Source organism: Pomacea canaliculata, linkage group LG10 (genome assembly GCF_003073045.1).
Source record: "Pomacea canaliculata isolate SZHN2017 linkage group LG10, ASM307304v1, whole genome shotgun sequence".
Classification (NCBI taxonomy): domain Eukaryota; kingdom Metazoa; phylum Mollusca; class Gastropoda; order Architaenioglossa; family Ampullariidae; genus Pomacea; species Pomacea canaliculata.
The window spans coordinates 21,184,344-21,206,226 of NC_037599.1; the positions used below are offsets into that span (position 1 = coordinate 21,184,344).

General features: G+C 40.6%; 2 protein-coding genes across 8 annotated transcripts in view; both read right to left on the reverse strand.

Moving 5' to 3' along the window:
• The window catches only part of LOC112573785 (adhesion G protein-coupled receptor L1-like), a 202,258-nt gene that overhangs the window by 140,055 nt on the left and 40,320 nt on the right, over nucleotides 1-21,883 (reverse strand). The gene's annotated exons all lie outside the window — the stretch shown is intronic.
• The window catches only part of LOC112573074 (cell wall protein DAN4-like), a 29,218-nt gene that overhangs the window by 272 nt on the left and 7,063 nt on the right, over nucleotides 1-21,883 (reverse strand). The window contains exons 8-24 of one of the 7 annotated variants that reach the window (XR_003101143.1): nucleotides 21,599-21,759; nucleotides 21,102-21,229; nucleotides 19,611-19,738; nucleotides 19,228-19,388; nucleotides 18,276-18,462; nucleotides 14,922-15,443; nucleotides 12,061-12,161; nucleotides 11,302-11,502; nucleotides 10,908-11,091; nucleotides 10,240-10,368; nucleotides 9,583-9,857; nucleotides 9,345-9,397; nucleotides 5,699-5,819; nucleotides 4,994-5,312; nucleotides 3,424-3,478; nucleotides 734-2,901; nucleotides 413-551 (exon numbers count right to left, since the gene is read on the reverse strand). Coding sequence is in view for 6 of the 7 variants with exons in the window: in XM_025253084.1 (XP_025108869.1) it covers nucleotides 434-551; nucleotides 3,424-3,478; nucleotides 4,994-5,312; nucleotides 5,699-5,819; nucleotides 9,345-9,397; nucleotides 9,583-9,857; nucleotides 10,240-10,368; nucleotides 10,908-11,091; nucleotides 11,302-11,502; nucleotides 12,061-12,161; nucleotides 14,922-15,443; nucleotides 18,276-18,462; nucleotides 19,228-19,388; nucleotides 19,611-19,738; nucleotides 21,102-21,229; nucleotides 21,599-21,759 (2,843 nt within the window). In the remaining variant the exon portion in view is untranslated. Of the gene's footprint in view, nucleotides 1-403; nucleotides 2,902-3,423; nucleotides 4,568-4,993; nucleotides 5,313-5,698; nucleotides 5,820-9,344; nucleotides 9,398-9,582; nucleotides 9,858-10,239; nucleotides 10,369-10,907; nucleotides 11,092-11,301; nucleotides 11,503-12,060; nucleotides 12,162-14,921; nucleotides 15,444-18,275; nucleotides 18,463-19,227; nucleotides 19,389-19,610; nucleotides 19,739-21,101; nucleotides 21,230-21,598; nucleotides 21,760-21,883 lie in introns of those variants that run through there. The other 6 variants (XM_025253084.1, XM_025253085.1, XM_025253088.1 and 3 more) reach the window with 6 other exon arrangements.

Here is a 21,883-nt window from a genome sequence, read left to right on the forward strand (position 1 = left end):
TTATTTTTGGACTTTTAGGGATATCTGCATTTCGGACTGACATCATGTAAATTTCTTTATGTGTATTTAAATCTTTTAAGTTTATTATTCATGACTTTATTGTGGATTCGTGGAGTTAAAGAAATGCATATGTTGTAAAATATGCAGGTTACATCATTTTCACCCGTTAGTGTGTCATAGGATTATTCCAAGTTTTGTCATGTAGCAGATTGAGCAAATATAAGATATGGATTTATACCGAAGAATGTTTATTATTAAAATATTTTAAATAATTGATAATATAACATTTTAAGTCGCCTAAAATCTTAAACATTAATGTTTTTGCATTCCTTTTTAAGAAACTCTACAAAGTCTAGAATCTGAAATTTTAATCACATTTACTGCATTAGCGTTGCATACTCACTCCCGATAAAGAGAAGGATGACAGCAGCTGTTACACAGACCATTCTTGGGAACATCTCCCGTTGATTTGCAACTGTATGTCACAGACAGTGCAGGCAAGTCCTACATCCGGTGTAATCCCACAGTCAATTGTTAGGTCAACGTTTCCACTTGAAATATATGAAGAAAAACACTTATAAAGTTCCATAGACATTTTAGAAATACAAACATCAGATTTCATCGACTGAGCAGTTGCTGAGAGTTTCAGCATAGAAATACAGATATGGTCGGACATTCTAGACTTTACTGAAAATTTTTCTCTACATAGAAAGAAAAAAAAAAAGTTACCAACCGTCACTTTTGAAGACTGCCTGCGGAATGACAAAGAATGCCTAGGGAACTGTACTTATTTATGCATGTATGTTGGGATTGACGTGTCAAGCTAAGTTTCCTGAAATCAAATCCTGTTTCAACATCCTGTTTTATACACATACGCTTGTTCAACATTAAAAAATTCATTATATATGGTGAAAGATAGTGTGGGCTGTAACCTTTACTCTGAATAATACCCAATTTTGTGATGCTGGTGATATGAACAGCAGCCCCATCCCTGTAATAGGTGCAGAAACTGAAACAAATGTTAGTTTTATCGTCTTTTTTCAGGATCTTGAATATCTGAACATGAACACGCAACTCCCTGTAAAAAAATAAGCAATTCTAGAATTCTAAATCCCAAACAATTATCATCAGTACTGTCATGGCCTCGCTCGATATTCTCAAAAAATTTCTCAGTGCGGGTACAAGTTTTTCGGGCACATGGCTGGGCACAACGCAGGTACTATTTCCCCAAAACTAAATAACCAAAACATTTATTCGTTCATTCATTGGTACCAGCTGGCAAACCGTTAAGCTGGTTCGCTCGTGCTCGTCATCGGAGCAAAGGTCTGGATAGACACAGCCTAGATAACATGTGAAAGTTAAAAGAACGGGATACTGCTGGTTTTGGTTTTTTTATGAAAACAAAAGTTTTATAAATTAATTCTTAACAGAACGTCCGTGGTTCTGGGACTGGCTTTCCCGGTATCCACCATACTAAATGTTTGTGGCCTACTCGACCTCTAGCCGACACGCCTCCATTACAAAATAAGAAGGAAAAAAAAGTAAAGGGTGGAAATGGGCATCTAACTACCAGACATAAATGGCTGTCCTCATTTCCCAAAATATGGGAACCACGTGTTTTTATATTTATATTCAGGCATTCATGATTCTACGGTCAAGAATTTTGTATTGAGATTTTCATGAAAAGTAAGGGAAAATGTAATTTTTGCTATTGCTGTTTTCACTAGAGAGAGGGAATGACACTGCTGTAAAGTCAGCTATGTGCTGTCTTTTCGCTGGTTCCACATAATTTTACACATACATGATTATCAAAATAGTGTAATGATAAATAGTGTGTATTCAGTGTTTATGTTACCATATAAACCAGTTCATAAATTTAGGCAGACGGAGAGTATAGACACCTAAAATACACGAATTCTTTCTCCCCCCTACTCCACTGTTACAGACTGATCAAGAGAACGAATTTCTGGATTCTGCCAACAGGAAACGTTACACATGGCATTGTCACCAGAGCTTCGCCATGAAATTGCAGACAACCCCAGGCCACAATTTTTGCTCTTCTTCCTGTTTTGAAGTCTCAGGAACCTGAACATCTTATCAACGTAAGCATGCTTCCTACTTCAGACTCCAGCTTTATGGATCATCTAGTACCCTGAGCTGAGACCACAACCGCAATCTTGCTGTGCTGGATGAACAACATAAAAGTATTCGTCCTTAGCTACAAACACTATATTATACACTTATGCAGTACACGAAATTCATAGATATTTGCCCCTGATAACTGGGCTTGTGGGTAACAGCTGTGATGTACAAATTACCACCCACATTAACAGGCCTGATAGTCCCCAATCAAAATAGTTAATGAGGTACAATAAAAGCTGAAAGTCACATGATTAGTTAAACATACACATTGTGCAGAATGCATAATACAGCAATTTGGTTTATTTAAATGAGTCCCAGTACTGTCTGTGCTATCCACATCTCCCATACTACAGTGCTATTACCTCTCAGTATAATCGCCATCCACTCCCACATACATGCTCACAACAATTTCCCCCTTATTGTTGCTCTGGTACTGCCATTGTTATTTAATGTTTATGATTTACTGTCTGAATCATCATCACATTGCTTCTTTTGTAAATAGGTGCTAGTGTTTTAGCATACACAGAAACATGTGTAAGTTCTTTCTAGTTTGTACAGAAATACAAAAATCAATGTCCTTTCATTTTCACTCATTATTTCGCCATGCCCATATATACCTTAATCTTTTATAAGGCAAAAATTGCTATTTAATTTGCTACGAGGGTCATTCAGAAAGTTCTAAGCCTCACCCAGAAAGAAGAGCCATAGGTGAACATTTTTGTTGTGGTAGCATGCTAGCATAAAAGGAAGGTATAGCACCTAAGGACAAACAATAGCACAAGATTTATATATCTATGTAGTAACAATATAACAAGTCACATTAGTTTTCTTAACATGAGATTTCAAGCAAAAGTATGTGATGACAGGGATATTGTCAGTTGACTTACAGTTATATTTCTTTGTTTCTGTTACTTTGTGTTCAACACCTTACACAAGTTACTTACCTTTATAGCAAATATCAACTTTAGCTAAACAAATTCCCACCATTCAGCTTTTTCCAGGTGTTGCTTCACATGCAGAGTCACCTGTTGCTAGTCCAACTCAAGACATTAAAAATGATTATGACAAGTGAAGTATATACGCTTCTTAAAAATTTTTTTTTTTTTTAACATTTGAAGTGTTTTAAAATTTTGTCATCGATTTTTGTTGGTTTTACTTTGTGACTTTCTTCCATTTTCATAGGCTAAATTAGAGGAGATAATCAATAGTTTACTAGTCTTAGAGTAGCAGTTAACTATCTCCTTTAATTTGGCCTCTAAGTTCTCATTAAAGAATTCTTACATTAATTTACTACTTGTGAGCTGCTGGAATGGTTGTTCCAATATTGTATTGTCACCTGAAATGAGAAACTGGTGAAAATTTCATACCTCTAGGACGATGTGAAGTGGGTTACAAACTGATTACAAAATTCCACCGAACGCGCGCGCACACACACACACACAAACATAATTAGTAAGTTAAGTAAAAGTGTGTACAAAGAACTTTTGCATTAATCAAAGGGTGAATGTGCATGTCCATGACAATGAGCTTCGCAAAAATGAAGATAAAGCAATGAACTCTAGTGGAATTACAACGAGTGCAAAAAGATGTTCGCGACCCGTTAAAGAAAGCACAGCGATAGAAAATATCGGATTTTAACGACCTCCTACTGATGAGGCCAAGTAAAATGGCGGTCTTAAACTCGAAACCGTAAAAATACAGAACAAAACGGAGGTAGCGACAGTTTTTCTCAGTGATACTTGGGCAAATCGTAGTGTTTACATGTATGTATGCACACATATAAACACCGCAAAAAACTGAGAAAAATAAATTATGAGATGTTCATAGTAAAGTAAAACTCAAATTACGACCGACAGAGTTGTGTCCCTTGTAGAATTATTGCGAGCTCTATTGTTTATTTCCGAGGTGGTCTCCGGGTAATTGAGATAAAGTTTGTATTTACGACTTTTTCTGATATGACCACTGGAAACACGTAAACTATCAATTGCTGAAATTACATGATGCTTCATTACCCACATGCTCCATAATTAAGGTTCCTGTAATGTTGGTTTTCTAATGCACTCTCGATCTTAGCTGATTACACAATACAGATGGTGAAAAAGAGATTTCAAACTAAGAAACAAATTATCACAATGATGATACCTTTAGCAAACGGAATATATCAGACTCAGTTGTGACTAACTAAATGTTCAGTTTCTACGAAAACATACCAGGTACTGAGTTGTTTCTTACAGTAAAAGACACTTCAAGTCGGTAATACACTGTAATTAAGTAAAATTATGACTAATTAACAACTATAATATAAAGAAAGCTGAAAGGAGTTTGGTTAAACATTTAGAAAACACAACTGTAAAGTGTAGAACCATTCCCTGTCTGACAATCACTAGTGTGAAGGTATGTAGACTTGAAATACTTATAATACTGACCGAAAGGGAGACAATAACGCCACTGATTTACGATAGTTTGTGACGACGACAACGATGATGATGATTATAGAAATTTTATATAGTAAAAGTGTTTTTTAAACTTGCACGCAGTGACTTTTTTGTGTATGAGTCTTTGGAAAAAAACTCTGTGGGTGCATGTTTGTCTGAGTGAGAGAGTGCTTGCGTGTGTGTGTGAGTGTGTGTGGTGCATGGCACGCGTAAGAAAAGTGCGAGAGAAGACAAAACTACAAATTCTACATTCTCGATAAAGATTTGCCAAAAGTGGGTTTAACTAAATAGTGAGCAAACTACAAAGAGAATCGGCAGAGTTGAAGACTAGAATTACTAGACGCTTGCTTCTTAAAACATTAAACATTGTGAGAGATTTTATGTCTACTTCTGAAACAAACTTATGAAACAATTACCATTTGATAAAGACGACGATCCTGATGATGACATGGTAGTTACTGTTACCTCCGGCTGGCCTTTCCCACTACTTGTCTGCGTTGTCGCTGGTGTAGAGGATGCAGTGGCGATCGTTGAAAGGGAAATGGCCTTGACTTCTGTCTCGTCCTTGAGCTTCTGGGTGGCCCCGCTTGTGACCAGACCGGAAATGACCTTTGAGGTCGCCAGCACGTCATCAGAAGTTAAGTCGTCACTCTCTGTCACGTTTGCTAGTTGCGTTGTCAAGGCTACGGTTTGTTCCGGTTCCGGTGGATTTTGTGAATCATTCGTACTCTTAACCTGGAAAAGAACGAATGGTGTGAAGGACGGTTACTAGCACATCCTTCATCTTTCTCACAATTTCCTGACGAATTTTGTTGTACAGCTTCGTACAAAAGCCACATTTTCCTTCCAAAATTAACAACCATGACGATTACCTACAATAATTTTGTTCCAAAATGAATATTTTATTTTTTATTATATGTATGTTCAGAAAAAAATCTTCATGGTGCACCAATTCTTTCATATATAAACCAGATAACGGCTCATTTGGTCTGCTGATAATGACAACTCTGGACTTTCTCTTTCTTCAGGAAAAGTTGAACAGATTCTGTACGGTCAGAAAGTTTATCTCTGACCTAAAATTATCAAAACAGCTGAAAGGGACGGAAATTCTGGAAGCTTACCTTGACCTCCTGAACCGCCATGAGGACGGCAAAGTTGGTCATCTGATCACACTCGCACGTCGTCTGACTGGCATTGCTGCGGACCACGCGGCATCCCTCCTGTGACCATGACCCCATTTGACTGTTTACAAAGGAAACGAGAACAATTATCAGTCTGAAAAACATTAGCATCAAACATTTTCACAGTGTGAACAACAAACTGACATTTTAGTGAGCCTTCGTCGCGAACACAACGCTGTAGAATTAGAACAAAATAAAATAATCACACCCTCGTACAAGGTCCGGAATACCTTGGAGCAAATATATGAGTAAAATATCTGGCTAGTCATGGCTGATCATGAACATTAGTCAGAAGAAGCTACTTCAGCTTTGGTTTGTTTATTTGCTTTTTTTTTTTTTTGGTTTTGTCTTTCAGAAAAATTTAAACAATAAACAGTAGAATGCCTGAATTTTAGGTGAGCAAACTTGCAAGCATGTGGGAACACAAGGACATTAATGAAAACAATATTTTTGCTTCCAAAGAATGTTTATATAACTGTCGCTGATTCCAAGGAAACTTTTTCCTACATCAACATAACATCAATCGGCAGAGAACCACCGAGCAATATAGTTCAGGGGAGTAGAGAGAACCACCCTGTGTTGGTCAACACCCTCAACAAAAGCATTTCCAGTTTTCTTTCTCAGCCGCACCCGAACGACAGGAGATCGAATCCCTAGCAACTATCTGGTCACAGATACATGCCCACAGCCCTTGTCTTTCATAGGAAGCGGGTATAGTGACGACAGCACCAGCCTGCCCATCAGATTAGACAGTAGGACGAGGAGAAAGAGACTCCCCATGACTGATAAGATTATATCAGCTTTCCCCCTGAAGACACAAGTCTGTGGCAGGGCTGTGCTAATGGAGTTTGTTGGAAAGCTCGCCTGCCGTGACGAGTGATAAGACGGGTGTCTAGTTCTACCCCGAAGTTGTCAGACAACAAACTGATTAGCTCGTGCTTTTTAGGCTTCTTTCTTTCGACTATCTAGGTAGCTTACGCCCAGGTAGACAATTCGCATTTTTTAATTAAAAAAAAACTTTTTGTATATCGTAATGAATACATGACCTCTTGTTCAAACCTTTGGATAACTATCCTCACAACTTTGGTATAAGGGACGAAATTAAGACAAGCATGCTCGCCCTTTATCTAGTATCATCACCAGACGGCTACAGTAATTAGTGCTCTTCCTTTAATCACGTTGATCCTCTCTCCCTCTCTCACCCACCTGTGCATTATCTTTTGTCCTGGAGCCCAGGTACCAGCAGATTCTTTCCTTACCTGAGCAGACGTTTCACGTCTACCACAGACACACACAGAGCTGAGCATGCACGCTCCAAGCGGCGCCGCAGGCGGTAGCGGTAACGGCAAAGCGGCAATTAATAGTGAAGACACGAAGCAGATGTGCATCGATGACAGCGAAATGAAAAGTGTGGTCATGGAAAACACGCACGCACACATGTACGCACACACATGTACGCACACACACACACAAACCCGCGTACGTTATTCTTGTGGGCATATGGCCGCTACTTCCACCACTCGATGTCGCCCACTGCTCAGGCGCCAAATACTTGATCACTCGGCACACTTCCTGCGATTCCAAAGCTGACTTTTGTTTATTTGCCGCCAGAGCCCTCATCTGTATCGTGGCCGGTGCAAGCTGTCATGGCCGGCTATCGGCGCGGCACAAGCCAGACTATACTCTAACAAAAACCGTGTTCTTTACAAGAATGTCAGCGGAGAGATGTTTTCATTCAAAATGCAAACATTAGAATCTCGATCAAACGGTGCTGTTGAAGAAAATACGGCAAGGAGTTCCAGTTTCCTCTCTGAAAACGATAAAACATCGGCGGTTGCTATGTTTGTCACACGAGGCGCTGCGTTCGTCTGTAAGTCGTGTGAGAAAACTGGGATGAATCTGCCAACACATTCAGGAAAGTGAAGTGGACGAAAAATACTTTCAAAAATAATTCACAGCTATGTCTGAAAAGATGGGTTATGAAAGGTGAAGGAGCAGAGTGTGGGACAAGAAGCAGGAGAATGACAGTAAGACAAACAGGTGTTATGGGAGGGAGGTGGAGATGAAGGAAGAAGATTACCCAGGCAATATCTATGTGAGATGTGTATCATGGATCCGGAATGTCTTCAACTGACAGTCTGCGTCAACTCCTGTCCCTCAAAGTACCTAGAGATGCTCAACACGCGTATTTTGGATCACACAGGTTTATCTGAAGTGAGGCTCGCGGATGCGCGAAGACTAGGGTCACGGCGAAAACAGGACGTGTCCACTTGGCCCTGAAGGGGCAGGTTCGCAAACAGCAAGATGGCGACTTCTGATGAACTCTACTCGCCTATTTCACGAGCACTTGACAAGAACTCTCGCTCTAAGCCCCGTGATTGAACGGTATTTATGTCCTGTTGCTTTTCGAGAAATAATTCGGATACAACAAGTAAATGCAAGTTCAATAATGAAAATAAATGTTATTAAGTGTACATGCCGTAGAAATTGAATGTTTAAATTCAAATCGAGGAGTTATAATTATCATGAATATGGATGATGAGAAAGTAAAGAACATTTTCAGCAAGAAGCGAAAGGTTTAAGGGGTATGGGACGGAGTACACATACATCATCTAGCATCCAGCTAGACTGTTAGCAGTCATTTTAGCTGCTTGCTAGTCGTTAGCCATGCAGCTAGAGGCTCAGCAAATGCTCGCGAGCCCACACGCACAGGTGCAGGCACATTCATGCATGCGTATGGAGTAAATCTACCTGAAATATACTTTTTCCCTTCCTTGGATGCGATCAGCCTCCGAGATTTATCGTCAGCGCCGCCTGGGTGGACGTCAGCCTCGCCCGGCATGAGCGCCGCCGCTTCCTCCTGGCATGCGCTACAAACGAGTTCGATAAACGTGTGGCAAGTACTTCCTGTCCTTCCCCCCCCCTCCCCCGTAACTGATTAGCCTCCCTTTAACAACGGGACACTATCACACTTGTTAGATGTCACCTGCAATCAGCTGCTGTTCGCCATGTCACGTGCTCCCGTCACACTACGCACGTGGCACGCGGCACCTGCCACGTGATCTGCATGCTGCAGGTAGCCTGTTATTCAGGGAGGGACCAGCGAGGAGGTAGGGATGGAGGGTAAGGTTGGTGCTAGGGCGTTTCCGCGAGGTCTACCAGGCTGTGGGAATGCAGGGTAATGTTATCTCAGCGCGCGATTAAATACCTTCCAGTAAAAAATTAAAGAAGGTGCTGTGAGCTATACAAAGGATCAAGACCTCAGAAGAGATATAAGTTCTTAGAATGAAGCCATGTTTTTCTTTGGAGAGGGTCATGAACTAAGTTTTCTCTCTTTACCCTTCCCCTTAGTCTGCCATCATTTCTTAGCGGATGCGCGCGTGCCTGAGTACGTGTGTAAGCTGGACATGAATGCACGCGTATGTTTACGCATTCTATAAAATATTTAAAGAATGAAGGCTTGTCCAATCTGAGTTACAGTTAACAGCGTTAGTTTGCAGGGCAATGGTGGCTGCAGTGATGTTGCGACAAATACAGAGCTGGCAATGTGAGTGACAACATAGTAATGAAAATGCTCCTTCCTTACCTTTCACTGATTTCCCAAAACGAACACAGCGAATCCCACCCTGCTGGCACCATCTGCAATAGTAGAACAAGAAAAGAAATTCACCGCCCATGAAAAAGTTGAATTTATTTCCTCTGTCAGGAAATTAGCCAAAAATGTCCAAAGAAGAAGAAGAACAACAACAACAACAAAAGGAATTAGTGTTAGCTAGAAAGGCACACAACCAGTCTGTCAGAAATCCATTGGCGATGACCCTGACCTTTAGGTGTTTCATGGTGAAGGTGACTGGCTGCGGCAGCTTGACACGACCTTCACCTTGACCTCCGACCGAGGCGCTGAGGATGTAGGAAGCCAGTTTCGGCGCAGGTGTCTCCTGCTCCACATCATCGGCGTCGTCCTTGCTGGAGTCGCCAGGCCTCGTGTGGACGGTGTCGTCAGGTTTCTTGCCTTCATCAGCCTTGTCACCACCAGCGGTGTCGCCGAGGATGTCGCCCATCGTGTAGTGTGTCATGAAGACAACTTTGGCCAGTCCACCTGCAAGCACAAAGAGAAAACCTGTTGATTCATCATGCAAGTAAATACTTATACAGTTTTCCCTATCATCTCGGTAATAACAAACGCGTACAAAGAGAGGACATGAACAAATAGAAAGAAAGCAATAATGAAAAAGGTGAGAAAAATCATTTTTAAAAAATTTAAAAACCCCGAACAAACAAACCTGGCTACCAATCCACAAACCACACAAAGACATGATTTCAAAGTAAGTCAACAGGTACACAAGATAACAGTTTGTAGTATTTGTTAGTCTGACGATGAGTGCTACAAATAATTGACGATTTCGCGCAAAAAGCATATTTTAAGTTTTACAACGAGCTAGGGAAAGCTGTTGGATGTGTGCAAGAAAAGTGATACTGACCATGACTGAGGTGACTGAGGGTCTCCAAGGGGATGGAGAAAGTGTTTTCTGAATTCTCGGCATTGTACACGATTTTCTCCTTCTCCTCTGGCGAAACTGAAGTGATGTTTATCACTCGCAGTTCTAGTTCTGTACCGAAACAAAGTATACTTCAGAGGCAAGGCCACGCGTTCAAGATATAATTCCAAAAGCACAGATCCACTAACCCAAAACCAAACCAAAACACACCCATCCATCCACCCCAACTAACCAACAAATCATCCAACCATCATTGCTAAAATAAAGTTCATTATAATATCAGATAAAGTAAGACTTCATTATCTCAGAGGTCGTTTAGTAACATATCTATATGTAAACAAGGGTTAGAACCACACATCATATCGCCAACAATAATACTGTGACACATTTGTACCCGCCCGACCAGACAGACCCTCATACTATCATGATTCAGACTCGCATACTATCTGCACTCATCGGCATACAGCAGAGTTCAAAGGTCGCAGGGGCAAACAATAAAGGACAGCCTCAGTCTGCTGGTCCAGAAGGAAGGTACGCAGAATGGCGGCCCGGTGGAAGTTGACGAAACTCTCGACAAAACATACCGTCGATCGCCACAACATATAAAATGGCGTCCAAGATAAGCAGACACAGACAGCATCATGTCTCACCTATATTTTCGTCTTTAGTGTTGATTACAGTGGGTTTGTCTATCTTCTCTGCCATGGCTACAGTGGCCGTTTCCATGGCCACCATCAGGGACGTAGCGGAGCGGATCTTGTCCTGCTGTGGCATTTCTGTCCACATGCGGGACTTGTTGGTGGACACCAGGTTGCTGCCGGCCTTGACAACATTCTGAAGACGACAAGAGACAGTTCATGACAAAGCAGGAAACACCACCGAGCCTGCTGGCAGCAATGCATCAGCAAGTTGTGACAGAGTGGTGAACGAATAAATGTAAGCTGCGGTTTGCTTTCTTCTCTCCGTTAATAGAGAACGTTTATGACGAAACGAACAGAGAAGTTGTTCTGAGCATTATAGCGAGAAATAAAACTGAGAACTCACAGAAACAATGGCCTCGACTTCTGTCTCGTCCTTGAGCTTCTGGGTGGCCCCGCTTGTGACCAGACCGGAAATGACCTTTGAGGTCGCCAGCACGTCATCAGAAGTTAAGTCGTCACTCTCTGTCACGTCTGCCAGTTGCGTTGTCAAGGCTACGGTTTGTTCCGGTTCCGGTGGATTTTGTGAGTCATTCGTACTCTTAACCTGGAAAAGAATGAATGGTGTGAAGGACGGTTACTAGCACATCCTTCATCTTTCTCACAATTTCATGGTGAATTTTGTTGTACAGCTTCGTACAAAAGCCAAATTTTCCTTCCAAAATTAACAACCATGACCATTACCTGTTCCAAAATGAGTATTTTATTTTGTGTTATATATATATATGTTCATACAAAAATCTTCATGGTGCACCAATTCTTTCATATATAAAACTTACATTTTTAGCATGTATGGATTGTAATATAAAAATGTAGTTTTGATTTAAACACCCTTGTGCCGTCCTTCAATGGACACTTCACTCCCACAGCAGATGACAGTGATATAAGAACACTACATGTCAGTAGTAACAGTGCAAATTAATTCCTGAAGAGAGTGAGGACTGGTAGATCCACAATTGATGTATGGAAAATGGTGGACTGAGGAGCGATTGCATAATGTCTCAACTTTGATATTTGCGCTTCAAAATCACTACTACTGTTGCTTCTTTAATAACAACAACAGCAACAACAACAATAACAACAACAAACAACTAGTACAACACACCTGGTCAAGTATTTTCTTGAACTCTGGAGAAGCGCATTCATCAACATTGGGCTGTCCACGCCAGCACACCGGGTTCCCTCCGCAGTGAAAGTAGGCCTTTCCTAAAGGTAGTAAAGATTACAAGAACTGAATTTACATGCCAACACTCACTGGTTTTTTTTCAAACTCCATATATATTTATTATGTATTCAAAAACATGTATACTTTTTCATGGTTCATTACTACTCCACCTTTGTCTTCACTCACTATGGAATGAAAGTTTTCTAGTACCGACATTAACACCAAACACTTGCGATGTGTTGGCAGGTATCTTGTACACACTTACAAACAGCCACAGTTGTCGGACGCTTACAACACGTGCATGTGCATGTCACGTGGTAACCTTATCAATGAAGAATAAATTAGGTGTCAGATAATGTCACAGCAAGACATGCACATGGACAACATTCGCAATAAACATCTGGTGTAGGACAGGAAACACTATGTCGCAGCAGTCTACTTCTTCAAGAGGTTTGCCTAGCTCTTTCCAGACTCCAGACCTCAGAGAAATCATATAATCTCCAGATATCTACCCACCACCCCTACACACCCGTCCAAGAAACGCTGTGAGCAATTTATTTCACGTATCTCTCGTCTGCAACAAGGCCACGGGGAGGCAAACATAATGCAGTTCTTCGCCATAAGCTGACAGACGCCATGCATGATCTGTTGACCTTTCGAAATCAGGCGAGTTTGCGGTTAAAAAAAAACAGGCAAAATAAAGGAAACCTTCCCTTCCATTAATGACAAACGACTTCTGAGCCCTAGTCCCCCTCCCCGGTTTCCTTCACAACAAAGGATAATGTCGCACAGTAGTCAATGTTTGTGTTGCACTCTTGACAGATGTAGTCCTGCCACATGGAGTGTTGGTAGACAGTCTTAGTTGTAATTATTTTATACCGAAGATAATTTGTCTATTGCTAGTAGGACCCCCCTCTCTCTCACACACACAGACTGAAAAAAAAATTATTTCAAGAAAGTTAAGATTATGGGCGGATTAGAGCCAGTAATGTAGTTGCAGACAAAAGTTTCATGTAAAAATATTGTTGTTATCACCCGTCATGATTAATACAGGCTGTTTGGAGGTAAGTGATCTCCCCACTATTGGTGGAAGCATCCCATCTGCTAGACACAGAGTAGTGCCAAACCATTTTCTCTCTCTTCGCAGCCAACGAAGAAAACTGTGCACTTAACGGTCGGTATCGTGTGTCGAGAGGGATGAAGGACGGAAGTGAAATCTATGTCTCCTGAGAACAGAAATGATCTCACCTCTTTTCTTTGTCTCAGAAAGGGGCAGTCTCTTTCTTTTTGCCTTCGACCAGTGGAGTGTATGTAGAACTAGACAGCGGGAACCGAGCAGTAGTGGGTGGTCTCTGTGGGAATCATGATTTTTTGTCTCTGATATGATAGCAGTTCTCGAGGTCCGGAAGAGAATTTGTCATTTTAAGCGTTAGTTCACGGCTGATATGGAAATCCTCCACTTTCTTTAAGCATTCATGATAAATAATAGAGTTGTGACTGTTGTGTGGTCTCCCTCTCGCAGGAGCACGCGCGTTTTACAGACAGATGAATTTACACACATGCATACATTCACACACACACACATGCATACATTATGACATACAGACATTCTCAGATATATACATACATTCTCACATACAGACATACTTTCGCACATACATGCACACGCACAATACACCTACCACCATCGCCGTCTACAGTCCTCACAATCACCGCACCCACTAAAATAATTACCTGCCACACCACCATCTGCTCGTCAGTCTGAACAAGCGGGTGGTTAATAAATGCCCACCCTGTGTCTGTGAAAGACAGGTTCCTTATTTTACTGCCACCACGAGTGGCATGGCAATCTTTGCTGTTTGTGTCTGACCCCAGGTCTGGAGCAGGATGGCCGTACCCTTGTAGAGAAAGGAGAGGGAAAACCGCGGCAAGACCAACCTCGGGGTCTGTGACATGTACACTGTGCGGTGCTTACAGAACGCAGGAAGGATATTTACAAAACTGCTCTTTGGCAAATTTCGGAGAAATGCTCCACCTTCTCCTCCACGGCACCACGCTGACTTCCTGTCAACACGCCTTCATACTAGACGCGATTCCGTTTACAGAGAATGTTCGTGCGTGTATCTAAACATGTTCTGTCCCATGGACAATGTGAACTTTGCACAATTTCTAGAGTTCATGACCTTTCGCAGGAAGAGTTTCAAAAGTTATAAAACCACGATGTTACGATTACTCAAGCCACTTTCAGTTTTATAACTGACCTCGCTGTAGTAAGCAACTTCCATACTGATTCTAAAGTTTGGTTTGGTGTGCACTACACATGCTCAAGTTACATATTGTAGCAAACAAATATTCTCTCACCATCACTATCACTGTCACCACGTGACAATTATGGTTGAGGAATCTTTAATAATCTGTGGCATTTCTGAGACTGTTATTTCATTTTAGAACTAAAAGAGTTCTTTTGTTTTGTTTCTTACATTGCGTCATAGTTTATTCTTGGATCCACAATAGATGTTTCATTCTTGTAAGAGTCACTAGTAGAGGAGTGATAAACACAATAACATGTTATAGTGGTTTAGTTGCACAACTTTACACATACACGCTCCCATACGTAAGACGAAACATTGGAAACACCCTGCTCCACCCGAACAACTCTGCATCTTCTGTTAAAAAGGAGACGCCAAAGACCGTTAGGAAGACTGAGTTTTACAGTATTTGCATTGTGACACACCTTGTTTACATTATGAATAGTATGAGCAAAGTGTAGCATCACAAAAAAAGCAAAAGCAGTTACCTACCCTGCCCGGTTCTACACTTCATGTCTCTTGTGACGCCATACGAGGTTTCAGGCCACACGATCTGGGAGACTTCAATGGATGGACACGTGCTGGAGCCATCCTGGTACAAGAAGGACATGTCCTTCGCACCACCCCATGGTTCTTGGAGATAACATCCAGAGTACAGTTTGTACAAGTCCTCCAACGTTCTATGGTTCTCGATCGGCAAAGTTTCTGGTGGTTTCGGCTTTGGGATCTTCTTCTTTTCTGTTGACGTCATCGTCGAAGACGTTGTGGGAGCAGGCGTGGTGGGAGCAGCCGTGGTGGTAGTCGACGATGGCGTTGAAGACGAAGATAGCCAGGTGGATGAAGGTAACTCTTCCTGGACCACCGATGACGCTGGCGTAGAAGACGTGGTGCTTGTTGTAGCTGTAGTTGTAGTTGCTGTTGAGGTGGAGGTGATCGTTGTGGTGGTTAAAGGAGTTGTGGTTGATGTGGAAGTAATCGCTTCTGTAGTGTATTCTAGTCGAGGTCTTGGAGTTACTGTACGAATGGAACGATTTAACGCCTCGAGAGAATGGACCAACAACGCCCTCTACAGGCTTATGAAAAACACAACTATCTGTATGCTTCAGTAACTGTTTACACGCGATCGGCGATCGCTTATAAAAGGAATCCTGAACGTTTACCTTCTAAGCTTAAAATGTGAATTTGAACAAGTTCTTTCACTTTCATAATGGGTTTTAGGAAATCCGTCTACCCGCCTCTCTTACAGTACAGTTTGTTGGCTTTATCATTTTCATTTTCATGAACTGTCCAATGAAATTAGATGAGAAAACATGGTGACATGATTGTGTATGATTGTGACAGGATTAAGTAAAGATTAAGTAAAGCTGCTATGAGCAACAAAAAAAAATGGTTTAAGCTGCACTGTATTTTCATAAAAGCTGTATGTGTATCATAGCAACGCCACGCTATAAGTACTTCACATCATAGCGATGCCTGTACCAATGCAGCTTCTTCATTTTTTTTTTTTTTTTTTGGCATTGCAATTGCAATTCCCGCCACCAAGCACCCCAATTGTACATACGTCCTCCAACGTACAAGTGCCTGGGGTCTGCGTCTGTTCACATGTACTCATTCATTTGTGTGCAGGCGTGATTGATACACATTCGTATGCGTGTGCGTGCGTGTGGTTGGGAAGGGGGTTTGCATTTGTTTGAATTTGTATGTGTATATTCTACACCAGGGATGCCCAACCTACGGCCCGCGACGCTGTGCCATCTAAATAATAAAAAAAAAAAACCGAAAAAAAACGAAAAAAGGGAAGAAGAAGTATTTATCCCTACGTAGGGGCGTCTCTCAATCTTTTTTTCGATTGACGAACATTTCGATTCAGTTCTCCAACTTGGTGTCTCTACGATGAGGCCGGACATTCAGAAGTTGGTGTCGGGAAAACAACTTCAAATATCCCACTAATTACTACATAATTAATGGTAAGTACAACTTGTTTCTTCAACAGTTTAAGAAAACATATCAAAAGCTTCTTTAAAAGACTAAACTAATAATTACTAATAGTTAATTTGTGAATCGCTAATTTGAAATGTTGATTTAAGTATTTGTCGAGAACAAATGCAGAGGCTTATTTTGCAAATACAAAACTCAAGGTATGAGACTAGGAAGCTCTTAGAGTAAATATTTAGTACTAAAGAAGTGATTCAGTCGAACCTGTTTTAATAAGTGTTCCAGAAATTTCGGTCTCTTGAATAACTTCAGCTGCTCAGCGGGTTATAAAAAGGAGTTTATTTGTCTCACGAGTTCACCTGCCTGTTGCCCTCCCAGATTAGAGCAGTTTTTGCCATCGCCGAACTGCTGATGTGCACGGACGACTCGTACTGATGGGCTTTTACCCAGCATGTTAGTCTAACCCAGACTGGCAAAATCTTCTAACGAAAATTAACGGCTACAGTGCTGTGTTAGTAACCATATTCAAACTGTTGTTTTTGTTGTGGTTTTTTTTCAAGCCAATATTTCATCAGATAGTGACTTAATGAGCATTTCCAACAACGAAATTAAGCATTCAGCGAAACGCAGCATCACAGTTGATAAAGTTCCATTCTTATTTCCCTTGGGAGTTTTTGTTTCTAAACAAATCAGTGTGTTTATTCTCTAATATTTACAGTGTTCTGTCTTCGTGAATAAATTTTATATTTAGGTCGTTTGATTTTTTTCACAAATGTTTTTCCTCGCTTTGCATTTCGGTTCCTTTTTTGTGTCCTTGAGCGTAAAACATGAGCAGTCTAACCCCTTTTCCCTGGAATTTCTTCTATATACGCTATTAATCATGAGTTAAATAACTGTCGATTTTACTTTACCAGCTGGTTTCCTATAAAAAAGAAGGAAAATATTACCCATGGGCAAATACGAGTTCAGCTGCACAGAATGAGTCGTAATGGGTACTTTTGTGAATTATTTCGGCAACTTCAAGTACATTTTTATCTAAAAGATACGTGTGGTCATTTTCAACACACAGATCTTTCAACGAAATATTTTATATGATTTGAACCTACAATCAAACTAAAAGGTATAACATAATGTCTAAGAAGGTTAGTGGGCTAGCAATTTCGTTGTCGTCACAATCAATATTTACTTTTTTCGTAAACTGTAAACTTGATAACAATATTACATCGATCCTTAAACACCATCTTTATTACTCTAATTCAGGGATGCCCAACCAACGGCCCGCGGGCCATATCCGGCCCGCGACGAGGTGCCATCCGGCCCGCGAAACTTCTACCCACAGTGCAGGAAATCGGCATATTAGTAATAAAAAAAAAAATAAGAAAAAAAAACGAAAATAAAAGGGAAGAAGAAGTATTTATCCCTACGTAGTGGCGTCTCTCAATCTTTTTTTTTTGATGGACAAACATTTCGATTCAGTGCTCCGACTTGGTGTCTCTACGATGACGCTGGACATTCAGAAGTTGGTTTCGGGAAAACAACTTGAAATATCCCACTAATTACTACATAATTAATGGTAAGTACAACTTGTTTCTAATAAAAATGGTATCTGCTCTATTTTTTTTTCTTTTTTGTGTTTTTGCGGTAAAGTGGCCCGCGACACGGCTGTCCGAAATGGATATGGCCCGCAGGCCGAAAAAGGTTGGGCATCACTGCTCTAATTCGAGATCCAAACAAATTTCTAAATATATTCCAAGTAATCTTCCAACAAAACCAATGTATATTTAATAATGATCTTTACAAACTAAAATTATCTTTCACGTTTTTTAAGTTTGCAAGTTCTCTCTCCAAAATTTCGTCAAGCCCCAAATCTTCTAATGTCATCTTAAGCTGATGAAATAATTTATCACTTACTAAGATTTCTTTCGCAGATCACAGAGTGTGACGCTGTGCAATCCTCGTAAACCAGCGTGCCGTCAAACGCCATCATTCCACACCTTTGTGTACCATTGTCTCTTTCCCATGTGCCGTCGGCAGATGCTCTCCTCACCCCTACCCACCACGGCGAGCTCTTCAGATCTACTCTTTCCTGAATTTTTATCTGGATGTAAGAAAAATAAAGGCTCATAACAACTATTTAAGATCACTGCCAAAACAGGTCACTCTTCCTCTCCCTCCCACTCCCACCCCTCGGAAGCACTCACGCACGCACGCACGCACGCACGCACGCACGCACACACACACACACACACGTATGCACGCACAAGTTCACACAGCTTTTAAGACGTCCTGACCAAGGACAGGACTCGTTCTAGACATATACGCTTGAAATGTAAAATGAATAATAGGATAGTTTTTCCTTTTTAATCACTAAAGATAGCAATCGAGTTCGTGCTGAGTCTGTAGGTAGTAATACTATTTCATCATCAACTTTATCATGATGAGCAGCAGCAATAACAACAATATCATCATTCTCGTCATCAGCTCCTTCATCCAAATTGCCAATACAATTTCTACGTTTCTGTGTTCTGTGGCATTCTCTGGTCTTAGATGGCTGCTAAAGATCAAATGGCCACTAGCTAATCTAAATAAAGCTTTCTATGACACTTAACAAGATTTTGTGGCATTTTCTTACAGCCATGTTTTTAGAGAGTGATGTGTCACCCTCAATTTAATTTTAAAAAATGCAATGTACGCGATAAACAAAATAAAACAATAGTTATGTCAGTTTCTTTCATGTACACTTTACACGTGCACAGGAAAACTTAAATTCAGAGAGTAGATGTACGCTTACTTTTATTATTCAAAATTTCTAAAACCAGTTTTGAAATCTTTCTAAAAATGCCTTTAATACTTATCTACATACCAGGTCGTGTAAAGTGTTGATAGACTGCAGATTACCACCCACTGCCTGACAACTCTTTTGTGCTTCAGACCATGGCATAGTCTTTGTAGGTAAACTATAGCAAGCTTTAGAGATCAAGAACCACCCAGTCTCACAATTGTCTTCTAAGTTGGATCCTCTTGCTGAAAAAAGTATAAATTTAAAATATGAAAAGAGAAGGCTTTTTACCTAAATCCTTTTAACTTAGTTTAGCTGTTATCAATCTTGCAAGTATCCATGTGCTCTATTAGAGATACTTGGGAAGAAACTCGAGAAAACTAGTAATTTTACATGCTCGCAGTAAAGTTTTTAAAAAGGCTTCTTTACATTTAATCTCATTACATCTAAAATGTATTGGTGCTTACTTGACTGTTTCACACATATATAGTAGCGAGAAGAGCTACATGGCACTTCACTCAGCAGACCGTCAGAGTCCATTTCCACACAGTCTTCTTTACTTAGAACGCCGTTGGACTCACCTTTCTTCCATTGTCTGCAGATAGAAGAGAATTTATAAGTATTCGTCATCAGGTATATTTAATGTGGTCTTCTTGATATATCTAACTGGACTGAAGTGTATATATAAAGTAAACAAAGAAATGATACTAGCATAGCTGACTTACAGTCGTTGGTGCTCTAAAACAGACTGCAACTGAATGATGATAAGACTGAACTGCTACTTGTCCAAATAACTTTCTGAGTCATCCTTCTCTCCCTCAGTCTCTGTCTATAAACAACTCACTGAACTATTCCTTTCTCCGCCTCTTTACAAAGCTTGGGTGTCATTCTCGATAAGAGTCTGACTTTTCATTAGCATATTTCTCATGTCTACAGAATTGCTTACCTTGAACTTCGTAGGATTAGTATCAATTGTGACTGATACAAATAAAATTCTCTTCTGCCCCTTTGGGTTCTCGAGTGTAAAATATTTCTGCTGGAATTCCCGAGTATCTTCTTGACAGACTTCAAAGGATCCAGAATAACGTTGCTCACATCATCTGCAGGCCATCTAGATGTGACCATATATCACCTATCATACACTCTCTTCACTGGCTGCCAGTCGTGGACCTACAAACTTTTCATTTTTTAACTTACTCTGTGTCTCGTGTCAGTCATTTTTCTGTGCCTGCGTTTCTCTCAGTGCAAGGCTGTGTACAGCAGACGACTTTGACGTCAGATTCAAGGCTATTTTTATCCGGTTTGAGGGGGAAAGGTCGAGTCCTTTTTGCACTGACTTTAGCGACGCTTGACGTCATGCCCATGCTACGCCAGCGTCGTCTGCTTTAAGTGTTGTTAGCTGTTTGCTATGGCAACAGGGGCCATTTGGAGTGAGCGGGTGACCGCGGGATATTCGCAAGCCGCGTGAGCATTGACATTGACTTTGTTCTTGTCCTAGATCGTTGCTGTTCTTCTACATGTTCATCTTATTCAAGGCCACAAAAAAGTGAAGGAGACAGGGTAAACACAAAATGATCTAGATCTAACATTAGGCCTGAGTTAAGGGGAGAACTCTGATGGAACTGTACCGCAGTGTGTGCGGGTTGTTTTTTTTTATTGTTACCTCCCTTACTAACGTTGGGCGTGAGGTAGTTCTCGGTTTTCTTTTTCTTCTCTGTGTGTTTAAACATTTTTTATTATTTTATTTACGTGTGATTTAAGTTGTTTTTTTTTGTAACGTTTTTTCATATTTGTTGTGTTCTACGCTCATTAGTGGTTCGATAGGTAAGTCGTGCTATAGTGGAAGACTGTGACTCTAAACATACAAGGAGAGGAAGCAGAGTTCCTGTCAGCAAAAAGTGAGTGTAGGAAAAAAAGCAAATCTTGTTTGAGAACAATTTAAAATTAAACTGACTTACGTGACTGCCGGTGCTGAAACTGGAGGTTTTTCCAGCCACTTCCATTTAACATCAGGCAATACTTTCCTTAATCTCACCCACCACGTGGCCTGACTGTTGATACGACGTATCTCTTTAATAATCTGCAACTTCAAGCAAAAGATTATGCTGTGTGCAGCTCAATGTTTTCAGAGCTATAGACCCAGTCGAGAAGAATTAATAATAATAATAATAATAATAATAATAATAATAATAATAATAATAATAATAATAATAATTCATCGAGCATCCACTGCAATAAGCTAACTTAATTATATTATTTATGGTAAATACTTCAAAGGAGGCATATCCTTGTTTTCCATAAAAACACGTTTTACAGAATGAGATTAAAAAAAAAAGAAAACGAGAAAGGCACATGTTTAGTATTGAGTTAAGCGTAGAATTACTCGCGAATATCACTGGCAAATGTTTGCTTTGCTGAGCAAACATGCTGAAAAGCGGTGTAAATTAACGTATACCCGTTCTTCTGTGGTGTCTAAGGACAGCAAGTCAGCGCCATCTGCATTGCAGCTGACCTGTGCGTCTGTCCACTTCGTGGCCTGGTTTGAAAACTTGTAGCAGGAATCCGCAATTAGAATCCACCCATTACCACAGCTGCTGATGGAGTCGTTAACATGCTCTAAGCAGAGGAAAGTATGTGGCAATACATTAGAATATGTCAACCAATATATTGACCACATTCGAATATGTTTAAATGTGAGGTCTTCGTGCAGCTCAGCACCAAACATGAAAGGCGCACACAT